At 39.6% G+C, this 24,463-nt stretch overlaps 1 protein-coding gene across 1 annotated transcript in view; it reads left to right on the top strand.

Moving 5' to 3' along the window:
- COL15A1 (collagen type XV alpha 1 chain) overlaps nucleotides 1-19,298 on the top strand; it is a 104,930-nt gene extending 85,632 nt beyond the window's left edge. Inside the window, exons 28-36 of the mRNA XM_052697730.1 lie at nucleotides 1,211-1,312; nucleotides 2,447-2,582; nucleotides 7,568-7,632; nucleotides 10,032-10,160; nucleotides 10,326-10,385; nucleotides 11,661-11,720; nucleotides 12,634-12,819; nucleotides 15,126-15,241; nucleotides 15,572-19,298. Of these exons, the coding sequence (XP_052553690.1) occupies nucleotides 1,211-1,312; nucleotides 2,447-2,582; nucleotides 7,568-7,632; nucleotides 10,032-10,160; nucleotides 10,326-10,385; nucleotides 11,661-11,720; nucleotides 12,634-12,819; nucleotides 15,126-15,241; nucleotides 15,572-15,788 (1,071 nt within the window). The 3' untranslated portion in view covers nucleotides 15,789-19,298. The remainder of the gene's footprint in view (nucleotides 1-1,210; nucleotides 1,313-2,446; nucleotides 2,583-7,567; nucleotides 7,633-10,031; nucleotides 10,161-10,325; nucleotides 10,386-11,660; nucleotides 11,721-12,633; nucleotides 12,820-15,125; nucleotides 15,242-15,571) is intronic.
- The last annotated feature ends 5,165 nt before the right edge of the window (nucleotides 19,299-24,463 follow it).

Here is a 24,463-nt window from a genome sequence, read left to right as displayed (position 1 = left end):
AAGTGAACAAGGCTGCTATTTATCAGTAAAAGATACAAAAAAAGTAGAATCAAGTTAATCAATCATTTAGTTAGGAAAAAAAAAAAGCTATTATTCATAACTGTACTGTCAGTTTTCTTGAAAGACTCCTAGTGCCACCTTGTATTCAGATTTTGTTTCTGCTTGGCCGAGTGCACAGAAGACATTTCTATGACTGACATAGAAGGTCCCATGTATGCATGGATTAATCGATGTAATAAAGTAGTAGCTAAAGCTGTAAAGCTACAGACACGGTTTCGTATCATTCTTAACTCTACAAAATTCCATGCCACAAAGAAACCTTTATAGTTTTGCTTACTGGGAAACTGAAAAAGAAGTCGGAGGGGGAGCTACGTACGGACATCTCTATTGGCTTTCTCCAGCTACCTGCTTGCTTTGACCTTCACTGCTTCTATCTACAGGTTTGTTTCCCAGAAGGGTGAACAAAAGTAGACACCAAAAAATTGAAAGGAAACAAAAAAAGGGCAGACAAAGAAAAGGAAATAATGTGCAGCAGAACCTACAATTGCTGTGGCTCGTTTTGCACAAATCTAGAATTTAAATACTTTTTATCTGTCACTGTTCTCCAGTTAGCAGTTAATTAAGCTTTTAATGAAGTAGGACAATAGAAGAGACACAGTTCGAAGTGTCTGCAGTTTTCTGTGGTGTCTCTTCCATTATCTTGGTGTATTCCCCTGTCCTTTTGTGTTATCCTATGTGCTGTCATTATCACTTTATAGGATTCCTTTAAATTGAGAATTTCATATCAATCTTAAATTGCTTTTTCCTCAGTGGGGGAGAAAAACAACAAACATGGCTTTTATGTTTCTTCCGATTTCCTTTTTCTTTTTTTTTCTTTTTCTTTTTTTATTTTTGCCTCCAGCTACAGCACGGAACAAGGTTTTGCTAGGTAAAATAGCAGGAAACAGCAACAGAGGCACTTTCCTCTGTTTCCACCTAGGTCCCACCTCCCCTATTCTATACACTAAGAAATTCCTGCAGCTTCAATAGAGGGAGTGTTCCTTTTTATTCCATATCATGGAAGAAGGAAGTGGTGTCAAAAAGATGTTAAGCAGATGCTCTTCTTTATTAAGCTTAGAATTTTCAGATAACTTAGATAACTTTAAAAGATTAGTGCATGAGATTCTGATCTTGCTTCAGCTGAATGTTTTATACTATTTTATCTTTAAAGGGTGAAAAAGGAGACAATGGTGAAAAAGGAGAAAAAGGAGAACCAAATGGAGGTTTTTACCTGACAGGACCACCTGGACCACCTGGAAGACCAGGATTAGTTGTAAGATACACAAGTTGTATAATATAAATATTTGTGAATACAAATTGTTTTAATTTAGAGGGCACTAATAGAGACAAGCATCAGATGGTATTAAGAATTATATGCATACTTATATGCTAACCACTAGCTCAATAAGGCAGAGTTCCATTAGGCATAAACACAGAAACTTCACTATTGTGAATTGAATTGATTTGCTTTGAGAAATAGATGCTATGCTCAGCTGCTAACACAACTGTATCAGTATATAGATACATGCTATCGATAGCAATGCAAACCAAGGAAATAGATACAACCATGCAAGAACTATCAGAAAGCTATCTAGTCTGAAATTTCATGTCTTGAATCTAGTTTAATATATGAGTACATTTTTCAGTTTCCATGGCTCTTTGGAAAAAAAAATGCTTACAACTTAGAAAAAGTGGTGTGGTTGCCTGCCGTCAGAAAATATTGCCATCAGAGATGAAGGACCTGCAACACTGATATCATCACAGATGGAAACTACAGTGGTATACATTTCAGTCACAAGAGAAGCAGGAAGATACTTATTGATATAAAACAGATGCAGTAATTTAAACAATGAAGGCAGTGATTTCAACAAGGTTTAAAATGGCTGCTGACAATTTGCTGCGTAGAGGTTGGGGTTGCACAATTGATCTAAAATTGAATCTCAGTGAAAGTGCTGCAGCTTAAAACTATGAACTGAGGGTCTGTGTCAGAAGACATCACCATGTCTAGGCGTAAGGGACCTCTGCGCAAGGATAAACAACCTGGAGAAGCACTGCCACTCAAGAGGACATCCTGATGTGCAGCTAGCTGAAGAGCTAGGAGAGCTTAAAGGGGCTCTTGGTCTCCTTGCTTATGAAGTAAGATGATTGCTTCATAGCCATAGATTTGGCATCTGTTGAACCAGGGCTCTGCTCTCATTTCTTTGAGCACCCAGTTTGAGACAGTACTGCAGTCTCCAGTGATACCTTGATTGTTATCAGTTCTGAGGTCAGGGGCTTTTGCACCTCACTGCATGAGCAAGGCCTTGGGCATAATGACCAGGATGAAGGAGGAAGCTCAGGACAGAGTTGTGGAGCATACCATAACAGACATTGATACAGTCAAACAAATACTTTTTATCATTAATAGGGACCTAAAGGGGATTCAGTTGTTGGACCCAGAGGACCTCCAGGGTTGCCTGGCTTACCTGGTTTACCAGGTTATGGAAAAATTGGACCCCCTGGCCCACCAGGCCCACCAGGACCCCCTGCAATATATGGATCAGGTGAGAGGGAGTGATTTTGCCTTTCATTATGTATGTGAGCACATATGCACACTTACATATCCCCCACACACTCTTTTCTTTTTGTATGTATTCTTCCATCTACCTGTCTACTCTCCATTCTTGAATCAGGTTGCTCCCCACTTTCCTGAATGCTGCTTTTTTTTCTGTAGGGAGAGTGAATTTGAACTGAAAACACAAAAGGAACAACTCTACACTCAGTTTTCCTTGACTAGTGCTAAGGGAGCACTAATGCATAACATAAGCTTTGTTAATGAGATGGTGCTGGAGGTTCCCTCATATTTGCATTAAAGGTATGCATGGCTTTATATCAACTGTCAGAGTTCAAGACAGTAACACTTCTGATTCATTTTGGGTCACAGGTCTGCTAGTCACAAGCCTCATACTGTTAATGTCCAGTGCTTAGACTAGGTTCTGATGGACAGGATCCTGGCTCCACTGACATCACATCAAGTGTAAAGCCAGAGGATCAGCCATCAGTGAGAGACCCTTGTTCCTCTGTCAGGAAACTCCAGCAGAAAGCATTCCCTAATATTAGCTGAAGGAAGGAAGCATACTAACAGCACTGTTAACTGTGTAGAAAGATTATAATGCAGATTTGTCTTGCCTAACGTTTGGGTTGGCTTACTTAATAAAGACCTGTTTCTGAGACCTAATGATCAGACTGCTTTCAGCAATATCTGTACTTTCAGTATGTTGGTTTGGGAAGCCGATCCCTGTGTTCCCAGTTTGTTCTCTCCAGAACAATCCAGAAATTAGACTGGTTTATGCAGCTCCCAAAGACAAGGCGAGGCTTTCAAACTGTCATTCACTGAACGTTATGGATGGAGTGTCTGCCAGCAATGTTCATCCTCTGAATGTGTGAGGAAGAAGTAATCCTTGCTATGTTCAACACTGGAACATAGGCATGTACCTATGTATTAGCCTCTGATGATAATAAAATGGACATAATCTTGGCATCCATAAAGTTCACAGAGGCCTTTAGATCTTTCCTCACGTAATTTACACCAAGTACTTCTGAATATTGGCTAGTCAGACAAATATATATATGTGTGTTTGCATTCCATCTCTTTCACTTTAGCTTATCTGCTAGTCTCCATCATCCTTCTATGCATCTTCCTCTTTGCTTTGTAAGAAGCTTCTTTTGGCAGCACACTGATGGATGGATACTTTTACTAAATGTCATGAAGACAGGTGTTTGTTTATTTAGTATCTTTAAGGCACCTAGTCATCACTTTTAAAGCTCTTACTGTGATGTGGGGAATGAGGAATTTCTTATCTGTAGCTTTGAATGCTAATGAGAAATGAGCCCCCTCTCCCTGCCATTGGTACGAAGGAATTGCTCTGGAGAATCCTCAGAACATAGATTGTTCTATGTGTGAAAGGAAATTTCAACGTTTCTCAAAGCTTCACCAAAAAATAAAATTTGAACACTAGAGTTTGATTTATTGGTATGGAATTGCAGTCTCCCAATTCAGAAGTTCTAATTCAGTAAAAAACAAATTCTAGAATGCAGCATTGTTGGTAGGGCTAGCTTTTACTGACTGAACAATCAATATTTTAAATCTTGGGCTGTTCTATTCAGATTATCAAACTACTTCAGAGTGAAGAGATACAAAAAAGCAGATGTTCAGTATGCTCATTTTATCTTAATGCAGGTATTTGCAGGGGAGGCAGAATCCATAGCTCCACTCTCACTCAAAATCACTGTTCCCAATCCTTTGAAAATTATGAAGGCAGAATATTTATTCTCCTTTAGCTTATCTTCCATTCCTCTCTGTCAATGGTTTAAGGGCTGATTTGGCCCAGTTCTGTGACTACCAGTGTGGGGGGAAAACCCTGGAAAGGGAAAAAGGGGAAAAGGGGAAAGGGTAGGGAGATGGGCCTAAAAACAATACAATGGGGATGATCTGAGGGGAAAGAAACTAATTTACTAAATGAGATAACAGAATGTAAGATTACACACTATAATACAATATAATACATTATAATTAGAATTGAAGCTAATAAAACAAATAAAATGAGAGAGAGTGTCCAAAAACCAAAGGCCTTACTCTAAGTAAGCAGAAGTAATACAGCACCCGCAACAGAGACGAGCCGGATGGTCAAAAAGGGAAAGGGAGGGCTTGTGGTCTGTGAACTGTTTTTATCTTTCCCTCTGAGTGGAAGCAATAATAGAGCAGTGAAAGTCCTCTGGGGTATGTAGTTGTTCTTCTCTTCTGTGACAGGCACCTGGAACTGGAGCGTTGACTCTTTAACTCCCAGTAGACTACATGATGTTATGATGTGGAATTCCAATAACCAAAAATCATAAAACCATGATACTCTCCTTCGGTCCATTTGGTTCCAAATTATTCAGTAACCTGTGGATGAGCAGAGTTAAGTCATTGCAAGGAGAACAACTGGATGTGTGCAGCCAAATTTCTCCTAAGTGTGGCTCAAAGAACATTTCTACATTCCTCCATTTCTCCTTCAGCTCTGAAGAGCAGTTCTGTCCACATTTGGGATTGTGGAACTATTTGAATAGCTAAGAGCAGCTGGAGACTTTGGAAGTGCCCATCATAGTAGGAGTTGGGAAGTGGCTAAGAGCTGAACCTTGCAGGTGTTTGTGCTTATTTCATAAAACAGATTCACAAGCATGCTGAACACTAGCTGGAACTTCTCCATGCTCAGATACATAGGTCACTCTGAAAGTAATGCCTATTTATTTCCTTGGTAACTACAACAGATACAGACAGAACAATAACTCATTGATAGAGCAAATTCTCAGCTACAAAACACCATTTTTCAACATAGTCACCATTATCACATTTTTGCCAGTGATGAACAAAAACCTGCATGGCATGCTCAGGAAAATCTGCACCAGCAGAGGTGACCACTGTTTCACAGCTACTATGATGGCATTGTTGCTAGGAAAATGTTGCCCATAGAGTACATCTTTCGTCAACTTGAACAGATGGAAGTCAGAAGGCTCCAAATCCAAACTATGTGGTGGGAATGATAGGACAGTCCAGACAGGATAGGCAGAGTGCTCCACAGTCTTCAAACTCATCTGAGTCCTGGCATTATCACGTTGCAAGAGAAAGGTCGTATTCTTCTCTGGCCTGACTCTGGAAGTTTGAGCCTTCAGCTTAGTCAGAATCACAGTGGTCACAGTTGATGGTTTGTCTGGCTTCCAGGAAATCCAGAAGAATCATCACTTTCCTATCCCAAATGCCATTACACATTACTTTACCTGATAAGGGCTGCATCTTTAACTTCTTACAGGCAGAATTCACATGTCACCACTCCACGGTCTGCCGTTGTGACTCCAGCTCGTAGTGGTGACACCACATCTTGTTGCCAGTAACCAGTAACCAGTGCATTCCAGGAAACTGTCACCTTCAATCTGTAACTGGTTCAATAGGTCCTGAGAGGCTTGCATATGGTGTTTTCTTTTCCCCATGTGAACGTTCATGGGACAATGGTACAAACTGCAATATTCCAATGTTGCCAACGTCATTTCTAATGCACTGAAGCCAATATTCAGCTCCATATACATTTTCCTGGTCATAATCCACCTATTTGCATGGATTAGCTGATTGAGACACACTTCATTTTATGGAGTGACAGCTGTGCATTGCCATCTGGAACATGGCTGTCTGTCATGTCCTTGGTGCCACTGCTGAAACATCACCCACTGCCTCACTGTACTAACATCCACTTTTAGGTCTAAACATTCAGCAAGTGTCAATGAATGTCACTGACTGCAATTTTTTTATGCAGGGAGGAATTCAGTCACACATTTCTGCCTCCTACACACTTTTACATCAGGCATCATTTTGTCAGACTGCCCTTTTGCTGCCACTTTTCATACAGCAACCAAATTTAATGGAATTTTGGTGGGAAGGTTCAACCTCTACCACCAGCATCCACTTATAATGTCTCAGGACAACATATAAAATAAGAACATTACTTTCAAAGCAATCCTCATCGTTTGACAGCAATCCACCAATTATTCTCTTTCTTCTGTGTCATACCAGCTCATATCACAACTTTCTGTTTCTAATTGTATTTTTTGTTGAGCCTTTTACCTTCACTCCCACAAGTATACTAATGTACTCCCGTGGATACCCCTGGACCTGTTTTGTTGCTTCCACTTTTGTCTTTCTTTTCCTCCACATAAGGAGTTTCTATTTGTGGTTAATGTAAGATCTGTCTAGATACTACTGCTGACTTCTCTGGGATTTGCCATGATTCTCACGAGGGAATGTGGAAGCTCTTTATTCCAAGCAACTTCAAAGTGCCGTTGTCATAACATGCATTCACACAGTATTCTTGCTTTCAGTCTTTTAAATATTACTTTGCTTCCTCCCTGTAATTTTTACCCTAGAAAGCACTGACTTTCAGTTCAAGGTGAAAAAAATTTAGTACTGGAGTAGAGAGGGATGCTAGGTAATTTGTGCTGTGGATTGCACTCCTAGAGCTTCAAGTTCATACCACCAAAGAATAATATGTTGCTTTCAAACATAAGCTGAACTTACAATTGTGATTTTTTTTTAATCTCATAAAAAGTTTGGTTTTGTTTACTTTTACAGCAAAGGATAAAATGACTTTCAAAGTCTACATGGGTAAGAGCTGCTTATCTTTAAGCAGATGAGTGTTCAATTCAAGTTGATCTTTATTTGCAGAATGCCCACAACATATTCCAATCTGTTAATTTAACCTTTGCAAAGAACAGGGAAAAGACTTAAGTTTCACTATTACTTTAAAGAAATAAATAAATATCTTAATAAATATCTTTAGAATGCATTTTCTAGTAGTAGTTGACTTGAACACAGCTGTTCAGAACTTGGCTATGTATGGACTACGGCCATTTTAATTTTTCACTACTCCAAGGCAACACTGCCAAGTGCTTTCTTTCTGTCGTTCACTCACTCTCAAAACAGATGACCTTCAACATGTGCCATATTTTTGTTGTGTTTTAGCAGCCACAATGCCTGGACCACCAGGTCCTCCTGGAGAACCAGGGTCACCTGTAACCAGGAATCTGGTAAGATGACGAAAGATGGAATTTTGCTATTGAAACTTGTTTTTCAATTTCTATTGATGGCCATTATTAGCAGTCATAGAGGAGGGAAAGCTCAGTCCTGTGTTTTTATTATATTTTTTCCTTTTTTTCTGAACCTCTTAATTTTAAAAAAAAAAAAAAAAATCCATACAGCTGGGAAAGGCAATGAGAGTAGTCTGTTCATTTCCTGTTTGGAGAAATGCAATGCGATGTGATGGAGTAATGGAAGTAAGTAATGGAAAGGTGTGCGCATTCCAAGTTCAAAGAAATAACTCCAAAAGAGTTTGGCAATATGGAAAAATATGAAGCAAACAACCTCACATTCATAGAATCACAGACTCATAGAATGGCTTGGCTTGGAAGGGACCTCAAGGATCATCAATTCCAACCCACCAGCTTCAGGGAGGGCCTCCAACCTCCACACCTAATACTAGACCAGGCTGCCCAGGGCCCCATCCAACCTGGCCTTGAACGCCTCCAGGGATGGATGGGGCATCCACAGCCTCTCTGGGCAGCTGTTCCAGCAATTCAGCAATTCAGCAATTTAATTTATTTGATTATAAGATAAAAACTGTGATTTTCCCTAAGAAATCTAAAAATTGTTGTGCCAGAAGATACACTGAAATTGTTTCCTTTTGTTACTAGATGACTCAAATCAGAATTGTATCCCAGGTATCCATGAAGCAAAAATGACAACATATGTCTTGTTGATTTCTAAATTTTTAAATGTTTTTAATATTCATTTAAGATTCAAACCTGCACAGGTTTCACTGCCATTTTTTATCTTTTCCACATTCTCATGCTATGTCAGAAGTTCAGATTACCTGCATACCTTTGGCAATCATTTGGGAATGCACTAATAAATGATCAGGTTTTCAGATCACCTATCACATATAATAAACTAATGAGAATGTAAATGCTTTTGCACCATAGTATTGTCTCTCTTCTGTTTTTTCTCATGGAAATTCAAAACCTGACAATTCTTATAATATTTTAAGAAGAGGGGAGAAACAAATGTTTAAAGACTGGTGCCTCAAGGTAGAGAAATGTGATCATAGACTAGGAGCTAGAAGCCCAGTTAGGTCAAAATCAACATTAAAAAAATCAGTATGCAAATTGCTAGTAACATCTGCATGATTCATAAAGCATTAATAGAATCAGGCAATCATGGAGGATGGAAAAGACTTCTAAATCACCAAGTCCAAGCATTTACCTAGCACTGCCAAGTCTATCATTAAAACACATCCCTAAGGAGCACATCTACACATCTTCTCAATACTTTCAGGGATGAAACATTGTTAGGCAACCTATTCCAAAGATTCGCAACTTGTTTAAGTGGAAAAAAAAAAATTCTGATATTCAAACTAAATCTACCCTCATGCAACTCCAAACTGCTTCCTCTTGTCCTATTCATAGAATCATAGCATGGTTTGGGTTGGAAGGGACCTGTAAGATCATCTAGTTCCAATCCCCTTGCTATAGGCAGAGGCACCTCCTGCTAGACCAAAGTCCCATCCAGTCTGGCCTTGAAACACTTCCAGGGTGGGGGCATTCACAACCTCTCTGGGCAACCTGTTCCAGTGTCTCACCAGCCTCACAGTAAAGAATTTCTTCCTAATAGCTAGCCTAAACCTACCTCCTTCCAGTTTAAAACCATTTCCCCTCATCTGTTGCTACATGCTCTTACAAAAAGTTACTCCCCAGCTTTCCTGTAGGCCCCCTTTAGGTACTGGAAGGCCACTATAAGGTCCCTCCAGAGCCTTCTCTTCTACAGGCTGAAGATCACAAGCTCTCTCATCTATACTTACAGGGGAGCTGCTCCAGCTCTCTGATCGTCTCTGTGGCCTCACCTGAACCTGCTCCAACAGCTCCATGTCCTTCTTGTGTTGAGGGCCCCAGAACTGGATGCAATACTCCTGATGGGGACTCACAAGAGCAGAGTAAAAGGGTAGAATAAATTCCTTGACCTTCAAGTCATGCTTCCCTTGATGCAACCCGGTATGCAATTGGCATTCTGGGCTGCAAACACACACTGCCAGCCCATGTTGAATGTCTCATCAATGAACACCCCCAAATCCTTCTCCTTGAGTTGCTCTCGAGCCATTCTCTGCCCAGTCTGTGTCAGTGCTTGGGATTGCCCTGAGCCATGCGCAGGACCTTTCACTTGTCCTTGTTGGACTACTGGTATAGTTCTGTTCAAATCAACAGAATGACTATGTCAATATGCCAAAGTGTGTCTTTGTTATTGAAGTTTTTTGTATGAAATGATGTAATTATATTTAATGATATATATATATTGGTATATAATATATAGATATAGATATATATTTAATGATGTAATTATATTTAACTTGCAAAATGTTTGTTTTGCTGTTTGGCAGGTTACAACATTTCAAAACATTGACAGTATGTTGGAAAAGGTTCATTTGGTAACAGAAGGTACACTAATCTATCTTAGAGAAACCAGCGATGTTTTTATCCGTGTTCGAAATGGATGGAGAAAATTGCAGGTACTATTGCACTATGTCCTATCCTTTCCAGCTCTCTTACTCAAAATAGAATTGTGGATATTTTTACAGGGATGGAGAAGTATGTATGGAAATATTCTATATTTTTTTAGTTCAGCAGCTACTACTGATACTTTTTTCTTTGTTTTTCCTTTTGTGTTCTATCAGCTAAGTGAGCTAATTCCTGTCCCTGATGAGAGCCTTCCTCCTCCAGCTGTATCAAGTTATGTAAGTATAAAATATTGGACTGTGAAAAACTGAGTCTAAATGTGTGAAAACAGGTGATACACTTGGCAGAAGTTGCAGGCTCCTGCATAACACGATCTTCTACTGAGAGCTGTCATTTCAAAATACCACTAAACAAGCTTGCAAACTAGTTCATGCTGGCCAGCCATTAGATTTTTACATTATATTCTGCAAATCCAAACATGACAGAGACAAAGCATCCTCTATAAAAAGCAGGACAAATAAGACTGCCTACTAAAAAAGAAAATCAGTGTTCTGTTTCATAACACTGAAGTCAGTTGTATCAAGCTGTGGTTCCTGCCAAGGAATTTCAGAAAAGTACCTCTGAAAAGAAGGCTTTCTGTATAAGTTTATAGCCCTTTATTCATGATACATCTTCATCATCTTTATACAGCTTGTTGAAACGTAGGCAGATTAATTGATCTGACTGCTGCAATAATGAAAGGGCAAGAGAAGGCTAGAAAGGCAATACTGGCTGGGTGTTGTGCTTTAACCCAGGAGGCAGCTAACACCACACAGCCTTTCTCTCACTGCACATTGTCCAAGTGGGATGGGAGAGATAATAAAAAAAAGTGGAACTCACAAGTTGAGATAAAAGCTATTTACTAAGATAGAAAAGAGAGTGAAGTAACAATAATAATACATATACTCACAAAACAAGTAATTCACAGTGGAATTGCTCACAATATGCTGACTGATGAACAGCCTGCCCTCGAGCAGTAGAAGCCCCCCAGCCAACTCCCCTCAGTTCAATGTTTTCCTCTCGTGATTCCATACGTATGGATTATCCCTTTGGCACTTTAGGACAGGTGTCCTGCTTCTGTCCCTTCCTTGCTCCTTGTGTCCCCCAGCCCTCTTGCTGGCAGGACAGCACAACAAGGTGAGAAAACTGAAACGTCCTTGGTTTTGTACAGCACCGTTGAGCAAGAACAAAAACATTGCTGTTTTACGAACATTGTTCTTCCCTAAAGCCAAAACACAGCATCGTACCAAACACTGTGGACTAAAACAACTCTGTTGAGGCTGAAATCAGGGTGCTGAGACAGCATTCATTCAAACACATATTTACGTGACAGACTAAATTTGTGATACGCAAAGTGTACGTGGATACACGATTCGGGTTTATTTTTCTGAGACAGGACAACTCCAGACTCTCCAGTGTTCAGTGTTTGCTTTATTTAGAATATCACTGAATGCCTAAAATTCTGCTCTGAGTGGCATGTTTAACGTATATGTCTGCATGTGTTAAAATAACAGGGATTTCAGTCTCTTCCGGTCCCGAATCCGATATCAAACATGAACAACAGAAAACCAGCAGTAAGTATGAGTTCTGTATTGCAATTGTGTGCTTTGTTTTGAAGCAAGATAATTTGTGTGCGTAGGGAGATGTGTAATATTTCATCTTCAGGTTCGCAGATTTTGCTTTAGAAAGTTAAAAATGCCTTTTTAAAAATTGGTTTAGATATCTCAGAAAATTTCAAATGGTTTCCTGGGCTACTTTAATCTCCCTGGCTTCTTTCATATCTGAAAAACAAGCAAACAAACAAAAAAAAGCAAAAAAACCAACAGATTTTGAGTTAGGAATAGGTCTTCACTTGGTGATTGTACCAAGAAAACTGCAACACATTAATTTTTAAGCTAGTAATTGTGTCACAATTAAATCACTAAAATATTAGTTCAAATTTTTTCTGTCTTTATGATGCTGCTTGTTTTTAAATAGATATTGTAGAATATAAGCTTTCATTTAAAATACTTTAAATATTTGTCAAGGAAAGTAAAATAAGGATTACACGTAAAAACAAAAATACTGACTAGTTCTTGCATTTGTACCCTTTGATTCGAGTCTGTTACCACTTGTATTTGCTAACAGTCAATTTTTGAATGGTCACCTCTTACTATTTGTTTCCAGGCCTCTGTGATTTGGGATTTTATTTGTGTGATAACTCCAAGATTGTTGTTTAAAAATACCAGCTACTTTTAAAAATTTTATTTTTTAGGAGCATATAGATAATCTTTACTGTTTCCCAGCTGTTCAAAAATAAATAAGTATATTATTATATACTGCACAGATTTAAGAAATGCAAACTTATGATGGCAAATAACTTTGATATGGTATGGAAGGTACTATATGTTGTGCTAGCAAGGGGTGGGGCCTAGGTTTCTTCAAATATATATATTTTTCATATTATAAACTTCTTTTAAAATTGTGGTTTTCTTCTCTTTTCCCCAGCTGCACCTGGTGGCTTTAAATTTACCATTTTCTGGTGACATGAGAGCAGATTTTCACTGTTTCCAACAGGCCCAGCAAGCAGGTTTGATGACTACCTATAGGGCCTTTCTCTCATCACATTTGCAAGATCTGGTCACGGTTGTCAGAAAAACAGACCGATACAATTTGCCAATAGTCAATCTTAAGGTAAAAACAAGTGCTTAGTACTTGCTAGATTATGTTAAGTTCTGGGTGCCCCAAAATCTTGGAAAATAGCAAATCACTCAAGTTTCAACACAAGCTGCATTTTATAAAGTTTTGCTTCACATTTTGGAGTCAGGCTCCAAGATGAAAAATGTAATGATGAGGTTACAGGCTCACATTTCCTTTGCATTACCAAGGGTTACTTTTTTCAATGTCAGAAAGCATGTGGGAGAAAGAAATAAATCTGTGAGAATGGCTTACTTCAGGTAGACTGCTGACAAAGCAACAGCATGGTGCTCCATGTTCTGGATGTGTTTTAGATCAACACAGAAAAGTGCTTTTTTTTTTTTTTGTCTCACATGTAGTTTTTATGTTCTAGTTTCTAGTATGACTACAGAGCACAGTAGACTAAAATGACTATTCTTCTCATTTCTTAAGATAAAAGCAAATTCTATGCTTAGGAGTGTTTCTAGATTTACCCCCATGAACCTGGGGAGAAAGACTGAGGAGAAGTCTGCAACATGAGTCAAATTGTGATCTCACATAAAGACATATTCCAAAACTGAGGAAAACAAACCATATCTTTGCAGTATTGGGTGGCTCCCAGAGAAGAACAGACAAATAAACGAAAAGAAATAACTCATGATGATTGGAAATGCTGAATAGATGAATATGGGTGACTATCTACCTCCTCCAAGGGACCAAATTCTCTTCCCAGGAAAGTTTGCTGCTCCCTGGGGCTCAGATCAGGGATGGTAAACAGAAGGATTATCAGCAGCCTTCAGATCATTACCCACTTCTGATGTTTCATGTGGATACCGACAATGTCAAATCAAGAAGCCAGAGGTGTATCAAAAGAGATTTCAGGGCCCTGGGAGGTGGCTAAAGGACTCAGGAAGAGAGATAAATGTATTCCTCAATTGTCCCATTAATGGGGAGAGACTGGAAAAGAAACAGGCAAGTGCAGGTCATCCATGCTGGGCTCCAAGAATGATGCCTCCAACAGAATTTTGGATTTCATTGTCACAAAACACACTTGGTGTCTTTTGCTGGGGCCTGATGGGATAAACCTCTTAAAGGGGGAAACATCTGTTGGCCCCAAACGTGGCAAGACTGACTGAGAGAGCTTTAAGCTAGGATCAGTGAGGGAAGAGGAAACCATTAGGAACACTGAGGTCAAGCCAAGAGATGGTACATAACTGTGTGAGGGTGGCAAGGTTAAGGGAGGCATCTATGCCACTCCAGGGAGCGCATTTGAAATGCCTGTATACCAGTGCATGCAGTATGAGGAATAAATGGGATGAACCAAGGGCACTACAGCTCTTGAAGAAGTATGCAACAGCAGAAGAAATTGAGCAGAGGAGGTGGACGACCAGCATGGCTAAGCAAGTACCTGCAGCTTGAACTGAGGGAAAAGAGAGACATGTACAGGAAGTGGAAGCAGGGTTGTGTAGCCTGGAAAGAAAATAGAGATGTTGTCTGCATGTATAGAAGTAAGATCAGAAAAGCCAAGGCACAGATAGAGTTGAACTTGGAGATGGATGTGAAAAATAACAAGAAGGGGTTCTATAGGTCCATAAGCAGGAGGAGACAGATCAAGAAGAGTGTTCCCCCTCTTACAAATGAGGGCTTCCTCAGACATGGAAGAAGCTGGGGTGCTCAATAAGTGCTTTGCCTCAGCCTGACTGGTGGTCAGGCTCCTTCCCATGTCTGCCAGGACCCTGAAGGTGTGGGTGAGAGGAGCAGATTCCTTCTTACTGTAACAACAGAACAAGTGTGAGACCTCCTCATAAAAATGAGTGTATTTAAGTCTGTGGGGCTGGATGATATCCATACTAGCATTCTGAAAGAGATGGCTGATGTGGTTGTTGAGCTCCTCGCCATCACATTTGAAAAATCATGGCTGTCTGGTAAAGTCCCCAGTGATCGGAAAAAGGAGCCCTCCTGGATTTGTTGTTTGAGAATAGAGAAAGCCCTGTGGGAGATGTGATGGTAGGTGGCTGGCTTGGTCACAGTGATAATGAAATAGTCGAGTTCAAAATTTTTCAATCAAGCTGAACATCTGGAGTGACAATAGGGCAGAAATGAAACTATAAGGCAAAGGTGTGGATCAGAGAGGTCTTTGCACAGAGATGATAGATGAGTTCATTCAGGAGCATCATGCAGAATCTGAGATGTGAAAGCTAGAATCCAAAGTGTTTTTAAAAGAAAATAAGATTTTAGATTTACAGAGGAGTCTTATAAAAATGAGGTGTGATGCAGTTTTCAGATTTATTTTGTTTGTAAAAACTGCACTGAAATTTTAACAGGGAGAAACACTTTTCAACAACTGGGAATCTATATTTAATGGAAATGGTGGACAATTCAACATTCACGTTCCAATATACTCCTTTGATGGTAGGAATGTCATGACAGATCCATTCTGGTGAGTTTATATTACTGTCTTTTAAATTGGCAATACATTGAGTTACTTGAAACGTGGTAAAAAATTCTCCCTTTTCTTCTGCAATCTTTCTTCTCCACTTCAGATAGGCTACAACTGAGATACCAGATTGTGTTCTCCTTTTCCTCCTTTGCATTCTGTCTTCATCTTTTCACACTCACTCTTTGCTTCAAGCAGAAGGAGAATAAAAAATAATGGTTACATAGTATGAACAGAACAAGGTCACTATATGTAGGCATGCAGTTAAATTAAAATATGTGTATGTTAAAAATGATTTTTTTCAGCAAATAACTTTTTAACATCACTTTTCAGGCCCCAAAAAATAATATGGCATGGTTCAACTACAAATGGGATCCGAATGGTCAGCAACTACTGTGAAGCCTGGCACACAGCAGATTTGGCAGCTATGGGACAAGCATCACCACTGAAAATGGGAAAACTTCTTGATCAGAAAGCATATAGCTGTAACAATCAGTTTATTGTTCTCTGTATTGAAAACAGTTTTGTATCTGATCCCCAGGGAAAATAACTCATCTGTTGCACATAATATTCTATGTTATGACAGAAAAAGCTGACACAGAAGTTTCATTTCCAATGATGTAAATATTTTATTTTTTGTAATTGCACATTTCAGGAAAAAATAGCCAAAGAAAACATACCTTAACACAAACCATGTTCCAGTTGGGTGGAACATTCAGTGTTCATGAGGCACACTTAAAGCTTTTCTTTCCACTCAACCTTCGTATGGTTCAAGGTATGCCAACATTTCACTCACAGCCTCTTGTCTTTCTGAGTTGAAGATTCATGAAGGTCACTAGTCAGGTGTGGGCTACAAGGAAGATTCAGTAGCCTGCCTTCATGGCTGCTGTTTCTTTGCAGTTAAGTCTTCTTTTCACTGGTATAGATTTTGAATATCCAAGGCACTATTCAAATATATCATAGATTGGCTTGAATTGGAAGCGACTTCACATGGGCATGCTTGTCAACCACTAGATCGGGTTGCCCAGGGACCCAATCAACCTGGCCTTCATCATTTCCAGGGAGTGGAAGTCAACACTTCTATTCCACAGCTTCTCTGGGCAAGCTGTTCCAGTGCCTCACCACCCTCTCATTAATAATAACAATAATCCTTTTAATATCTAATCTAAATCTCCTTTATTTTAGTCATTCCCTTTTGCTCTATCACTATCTAACCAAGTATAAAGTTGTTCTCCCTTCTGATTATAAGCTACTTTTAAGCACTGGAAAGCCACCATAAAGTTTACCCTGAGCCTTCTGTTCTCCAGGATGAATAAGCAAGGCTCCTTCAACCTTTCTTCATTGGAGAGGTGCTCCAGCTCCCTGATCGTCTTTGTGGCTCTCCTCTGGACCTACTCCAACTGCTCTGCATCTTTCTTGAGCTGGGGATGCCAGACCTGGAGGCAGTATTCCACGTGGGACCTCACAATGGAAGAGTAGAAGGGAACAATCTCCTCTCCCACCCTGCTGGCCATCCTTCTTTTGATGCAGCCCAGGCTGCAAGAACATACTGCTGGCTCATTTCAAGCTTTTTGGCCATGAGGGCCGCTAATCCTTCTCTGCAGGGCTGCTCTCAATGAGTTCTTCTCTCAGTCTGTACTCATATCTAAGACTGTCCCAACCCAAGTAGAATACCTTGCACTTAGCCTCACTGAATCTCACTAGGTTCATGTGGGCCTACTTCTTGAGCTTGTTAAGGTCCTTTTGGATGGTATCCCTTTTGGTTTCATGCCATCCTCAAAACTTGCTGAGGGTGCACTTGATCTCACTGTACATCTTTGATAAAGATGTTGAAGAGCACCAGTCTCAACTTGGACTGCTGAGGACACCACTCATCACAGACCTCCACCTGGACACAGAGCTGCTGAATGCAATCCTCTGACTGTGATCATCCAGCCAATTCCTTATTCACCAAATAATCCACTCTTCAAATCCTTATCTCTCCAAGTTACAGATAAGGATGTGGTCTTGCAGAAACCAAGGTACATGACACCAGTTGCTCTTCTTTTGTCCTCTGATGCCATTGCTCCTTCCTAGATGGCCACCAGATTGATCAAGCACAATCTGCCCTTGGTGAAGCCATGCCAGCTGTCTCAGATCACATCCTCATCTTGCATGTGCCTTAACATACTTCCAAGGACGATCTGTTTCCTGGCACTGAGGTGAGGCTCACTGGCCTGTAGTTTCGTTTTTCCTTAAAAATGGGTGTGATGTTTCCCTTTTTCAAATCACCAAGGACTTTACTTGACAGCCATGACTTTCTGAATATGATGCAGAGTGGCTTTGCAACCACATCAGACAGTTCTTTCAGGACCTTGGGTTGCATGTCATCAGGCCCCATTGACTTGTTGTACACATTCAGTATCAAGTGGTCTTAAACTTGCTCTTCTCTTATTTTGTTCCTCCTACTCCCACCTAAAGGTTCCAGGACTTGAGAGATTTGGGAAGCCTGACTGTCAGTGAAGACTGATGCAAAGAACTTCTTGAGTACTTGACCTTCTTCATGCATTTTGTAGCCAGTTCTTATTTCTGATTTATCAGAGAGGGTACATTCTCTTTGGCCTGTGTCTTTTGACCAATATACCTGTAGAATTTCTTCTTGTTATTCTTTGCATCCCTCGTCAACTTCAGTTCCATGTGTGCCTTGGCTTTCCTGATCCCATCTCTGCACATTCAGAGAGCATCCCTGTATTCTTCACAGGCAATATGTCCCTGCTTCCACTGCTTGTACTTCTTATTCATCAGTTTGACTTGCAGGTCCTTGTTTAGCTTTGCTGGTTTCCTGCCTCCCCTGTTTGATCCATGTGTATATACATACTGCCCCATGTGTACTGAGCAAATAAGAGGATGCTGTTAAATTTTACAGGGATGGACTTCTCAAAAAGCTTTAAGAACAAAGGGGCTTGACTCTTTGGAGTCTCAATGGAGACTCAATACTAATACCTAAATACCTAACTCCCAAAATATTTCACAGATTTCATCCTGGTGCTTACACAAGAATTTAGCAACCTGACATCTTACTTCTACTTTTTTCATCATAGATTCTAGACACAGTGTTTTATGCAGGAGGACTGAACCTAGACAAAATGTGGTCCTTATTTTGGTGCTATTGTTATCAGGAAATCTGGAGCAATGTTAATAGAAAACATCCTGTTTTAACTGGCAGAAATGTGCACATAAATGCAGATAAACAAGCCATCTGACCTTTATTTATTTAATTTAGTGTTAGAGGAAGTCATTTCCTGTTGTGCCAAACACGGCTGAATGAAAAATATCTGTCATGGTCTCTCTACAATAGGTTCTAGGCACTGTTATCTTACTATGTTATACGTAATTTTCCTTCTACTCAATTTACCCCTCTGGCATTCAGACAGTGAAAGATTAATATAAAATCACAGCATCAGTGACAGGAACAGCCATTAAATGTTATTATTCCTCACAAGCATTATCACCATAATATCTTAAGTCTCTTGCCTAAATATTTGTCTACTATGTACCTTAAAAAAAGCATTTACTTGTTTTTTTTATCTGGCAGTAACTATGGTAGTCAAGCATCACATTATCATTTTTAAAGATTTAACCTGGAGATTAGGATGGAAACACCAAATTGCTGACAAATAGACTACTAAATTATTAGACAGCTACTTTCAAAAGACAAGAGAAGCCAAATCATATTTACTATACTAAACTGATCTAATTATTATGTAACAGAAAAATGTGAAATCCAGCCTTATTTCTTTAATTTACTATAAAAGCATATAAAACCAGCTGAATCATATCTTCTTTTTTCTTTGAAAAGACAATATTTTCATTATTACATGTTAATGAGACAAAAAAATGTTTATATTACACCTTAAATGTATGCATAACAACTAATTTCATTCATTTATAGTCTATCTCTTCCCCTAAAATGCTGAGCATTCTTGAGAAATGGAAAATTCCTTCAGTTTGAAAACTTGGAAGATGTACAGAAGGGTTTGATTCTGAGTCAAGGAGGAAAATAAATTGTTTTCCAAGCAGATCTCAGCTTCTCCAAGTCAGGATAGTGAGTATTTATGATCGCAGCCAGTAATTATTACTAATTAATAATTACCCTAACCCAAGCCCTAACTCTAACCCTACCCCTGATAGTTAAAGTCAGTTCTTATGCTTCTACTCCTCAACTTGAGCCAACAGTCATAGGGAGTTGGGTATTCCTTGCCTAGAATTGTAATGGTGTGTGTATGGGGGAGGTGTAGGGCAGGGGGGGGTGAGAGATGAAATCACAGAGAAGTGCCTAAAGGGGGAGGTCCCCAGAATAAATACATGCTGAATTCTGCTTCTATCAGTCATTCATGGAACTAATTTCTCTCTGTATCCCGGATAGCTAATAGAGCTTAGCAGGGAACTGAGATAGTCAAACACCATCAGTGAGGTGCTAGGGAAGCCTTAACAGTTGCTTCCCCCCTCTAACATTAATTGACAGGCTATAAGAATCTATTGTACATTCTTCAACTTAATACATGAACTTAATGCATGAACTGTGTATTACCCATGCTGTCCCAATGCCAAGTACACTCACTGTGTTTAAATGCCTGCTAGGCAGCTAGCTGGAATCAATAGGAGAGACCTGTTAGGAAGCTGAGGTTTCTCTTCAAAAAAACTGTCTCTGTCACTGCAACCAGAGCCAATGAGGTTCTTTATGCTTCCTGGTATAACCACAGAGAAATAGTAATGTTTCTCAAGTGTATGACAGACAAATTTGACCCAGTACTTAAAAATAAATTAGTTTCTATTGAAACTGAATACCCTTGAAGTTCAACACAAAGGTGAAGAACACTTGAGGAAGATTTGCTAATTCTGGTAAGCAACTGTGTTTAAAGCAAATGAATATATCATCAAGACTAGCACCAGAGCCCTACTGAAAGGTGTAATGGCTTTGTTGCTATTGGCATTCCACACCATAACATTAAGCAGTGCACTGGGAGTTAAAGAGTCAGTGCTGCAGCTCTGGTCTTGGAAGAGAAAGAACAAACTACAGCTTCCAGAAGACTTCGTTTTTCCATTCCTGTTTTCCATTCAGCAGGAAAAGATAAAACTAACTGGGAGTCATGAGACTGCTCTTTTTCTGCTCATCTCTGCAGTGTGTGCTTCCTAGCCATCTCACCTACAGCATTAGAGTAAGGCCTTCAGTTTTAGATGCTTTCTCTCTCATTTATTTGATTTATTAGTTTCAATTCCAATTATATTGTGTTATCTTGCATTCCTCTATCATATTTAGTAAATTAGTTTTCTCCCTTAGCTCACTTGCTGCTGACATTCCATACTCCTGTTCTGGCCCACTTTGTTAGAGGAGGTATCAGGAGACCTTATGACCTATTGAGTTTAAGGACCTTTGTCACAAAACATGACATGTCATCACTGATCAGTAGAGCACTGCTTTGCCTGGATGAACTACAGTGAGATGAGCAGTTTCTCCTTCGACTGCTACAATATGCAAGCCAAAGCTGAGTTTTTGAAGTGCAACACACACATTTCAAAGGATTGACATCTAACAGAATTAGCCTAGATGCAGTCCAAGAGCATGTGGTTTTGTTTTTGAGCTATGTATTCAACTGAGAAAAAAAAAAAAAATAAAAAGAATGTGTTGCAGTGTGCTGTTCTTCAAGGATACTGCAGATATTCTGCTTCTGTACCTAGGTTTAGATAGTTTTCCAAGTTTTGCTTTTTTCTCCCGTCTGCCCAGACAAGAGAACTTGTCTCCTAGATTTTAAAGGAATTGGATGACAGAATTTCAATTTCACTTTGGAGTTCAAATATCACAGTTAATAGTAAGCACATATCTTATTAAAAACAAAACAAAACAACAACAACAAAAAAACCCACATCTGTTTAGGGCTTGGCTGTCATTTGATGGTCAGATATCCAGTTAGAGCCTATGTTATAACAGTTCCTCTCTGCTGCCTGTCCATAATGCTTCTGCAGCAATTGGCTAGAGACAGATATATTTCCAGATGAGCAATCATTTTCCAACTCAGCTTTCATCTGAATTTAGCCCTCCCTTTGTTAACCTGCCTGAGGGTCAATACTTGTTCACTTAAAAGGTCTATTTTGTAACTTAGTGCAGATTCCACTATTACCAGTGGTTCCGACCTTTTACTTGTCAGATCCTCTTCCGTTTTGTTTGTAACTAAAAACAAAACAGAAAACCTGTTCTACTCATAAGTAATGGTCATGGTCATGTGTACACAGCCTAACTTGAAAGTGCGCCCAAAGTGGATGGCTCAGCTCTGGCTGTACTAGTCTTTGCCAGGGGGAGAGAAAACTGTAAGTCAGAACACATCTTCATCCTCTATGGGCAGGAGAGAAATTGAATGAGACTTTTTGTCCTTTATCCCATCTTGTGATTGACCTCTTTCTTCAATTCTTCTCCTACCATTTATTTTTATCTAAAGCTGCTGTTGTTCTTCCACAGAAAAGCTCAACACCTTTCAGAGCTGTCAGCTGCAGTGGTACAGCATGCTGCACACAAAGGTTCTACCTTTCACGTTACATCTGCTGCATCCTATTTTACACAGCACCCCCCTGAAGACCAACTTCAATTTGTATGCATTGTGCTGGGTGTACAGAAGTAGCTTGGTAAGGAGTTTAGAGAGGTCCAACAAGGAACAACTCCTTCTGTTCCCCTTACAAAGAAATGAATGTATGAATTCCTGTATGCTCTTGCAAAGTACTGTATCACTTTCAAGCTCAGTGCACATAATAGACAACACAAGCTGTGGGAATTTCTATGTGAGAAGTGAGTTCATCGTCATGCCTTAGCACTGATCAGGAGTAATATTATAATCTGTTCTCTTGAGCTGGTCTCAGGACCAGAACTAGTGATGGTTTCACAGAAAAGAGCGTGATAGCCCTGCCTGACCTTAGAAGAAGGACAAGATCACAAGCAACTTCAATTCAAGCCAAGCTGATGACAATAATGCTTCTTCAGAAAAGATGTTTTGCATCCTGCTCTGCAGAACAACAAGTGTGTTCATAAGAACGGCAGAAACACCTGTATACAACTATGTTTCTCCACTGGTTGGTACTGCTACCACCCCTCAGCAGTTTTGTTCAGCCTTGTCTCTAAACATTCACGAGGATCCCTAACGTGTCAATCATGTGAACCTCAGAAAAACAGTTCATTGATGTTTAGCTCTGCTTTAGTTATGTATTTTAACTTTTCAGGCCACAAGGTCTTAACTGAAGCTAATTCAGTCTCTGAGGCTACATTCATACTAGAAAATTATCAGAGCCAGGGTACAAGCATTAGCACAAATGGCATTGCTGACTGCTGAATTACTCCCTGGCATAGTTCTGGCTCATGTCACTGGATTTGCGGTATGTAGCTGGGGACAATATGTTCCAATCACTACTCTGGGAACACAAAGGTTTAATTACACTAACAGGTACTTAACCATTGTGTCTGGCTTCAGGGCTAACTGGAGTTTTCACTCAACAAAAAGCCTGCAGTGAACATACTTATCTGATATTCATGGGACAAACAGCAATACCTGTTTATGTAAGTTTCAGACCTGTGAGAAATAAAGGGTCCTGTTATGGAGATACAACTGATAACTACTACCAAGGTGTACAAGACTAACAATGCAACATATTTACCCACGTCCTTTATTCCAGCTCCTGTTGGATCAGGTAGCATGTTAATGCATGTGCACGTTGGGTTTAATCACAGATCACAGAACAATTTTTGTACTATTTTCTATTATTTGTCCCTTTTAAAAACTAGTTATATTTTAATGTTCTACGTAGATCCTTAGTGTTTTGGGGTGTTTGTTTTTCATTACAGCGCCTTTCATATAATCTCAACTATTTCACTTTCCACCTTAATAATTCTTGACAGAAATGAAACTAGTACTATCTCCCTGTGGGTGCTGTTTATTTTGCATAACGTGTCTAAATACCACATAATAGTAGAGGCAAAAAATAATCCTGTGTTTAATTTGCAGATATTCCCTGTATAACTACTTGATTTACTCAATTCAGTAAGCAAGTCTTAAAATTAGGTTTAACAACTTTGGATGACCTGAACAGATCAATCCCAATGGAGCAATGGAGCCATCCTGATCGTTTAAATTTCTCAAGCTTTCGTTCGTATTTTGCTTTTTTCTTTTTTCCTAACTGCTCCAATCTTGTACAGCAAAAAGGTCCTACCTAGACCACCTTCACTGCGCTAGAGGCAGTGATGCTCATACAAAGGAATCGGAACACAAATAATATAAAAGACTAGCTGGGTACAGAAGTAATAGTGGAAGAAAGATGACAGAAGAACACAGGGATCAATCTAAGAAGAAAAAGAGGGACTGATCTTCATGGCCAGTGACCTTCCCACATGAACAAGATCTGATCCTCTACCAGAACTCTTTTAAGGTCAAGAGGCCCTTGGCAGGAAAAGGAGCTATTACTATTTTTCTATATCCACAAATTGAACTTAAGTAGCTTCATAGTTGCTGCTTCTGCCCTGGGCTTACTTTGGCTCTTCAGTCTGACACGGTACCCAAGGTTACAGCTGGTTAGCTAAGAATCAGGACAGAGTGTGACTTGACTGCAGATATTTCATGTGGGTATAGGTCTTTGCATAGTGTGTGTTATGAAAGAACAGTAAGGCCTGTTGAAAATAATTTGCGCTGGGAGTGATCATCACTTGAAAGTGACGTGAAACCATCTTGGTGAGCTGTCAAATGCAAGCTACTGACCTAGCCAAACATTGCTCAGGATGCCAATTCACTGTTTTCCCTAAGACTGAACTGGAAGCCCTCAAAGAGATCCTTCACTTACTCATTGTTTCCTGTTCCGTTTTCGTTCAGAAAGATTTTTTGTGGTCCACACGTAATTCAGATGGCCTGTGGTAACAAAGCAAACAGTGGGTGCTTTTCCAAGTATAACATAACTTCCTTAAGCTATAGTTTTAGTGTTTTATGATTTTAAAAGATGCCTCAGTATTTCTTACTGCTGCTAGCATATTACTAGGATTAATCCCTTGCACATTTCTATATATGGATAACTAAGAACATGCTTGCGTGGTGATGTCAACTTCAGTAACTCCTTACAGCATGCGTTTGTATTGAATCCAGATGTTCAGTCTAACATACTGTCACTGAAACAGTATTTGAGAGAGAAAAATCAAGTAGGTTCTGTTTGTATGTAACA

Source organism: Tympanuchus pallidicinctus, unplaced genomic scaffold (genome assembly GCF_026119805.1).
Source record: "Tympanuchus pallidicinctus isolate F22 unplaced genomic scaffold, pur_lepc_1.0 scaffold31, whole genome shotgun sequence".
Classification (NCBI taxonomy): Eukaryota; Metazoa; Chordata; class Aves; order Galliformes; family Phasianidae; genus Tympanuchus; species Tympanuchus pallidicinctus.
Note: the sequence above shows the minus strand (reverse complement) of the source record. Positions and strands in the feature narration are given on the sequence as shown.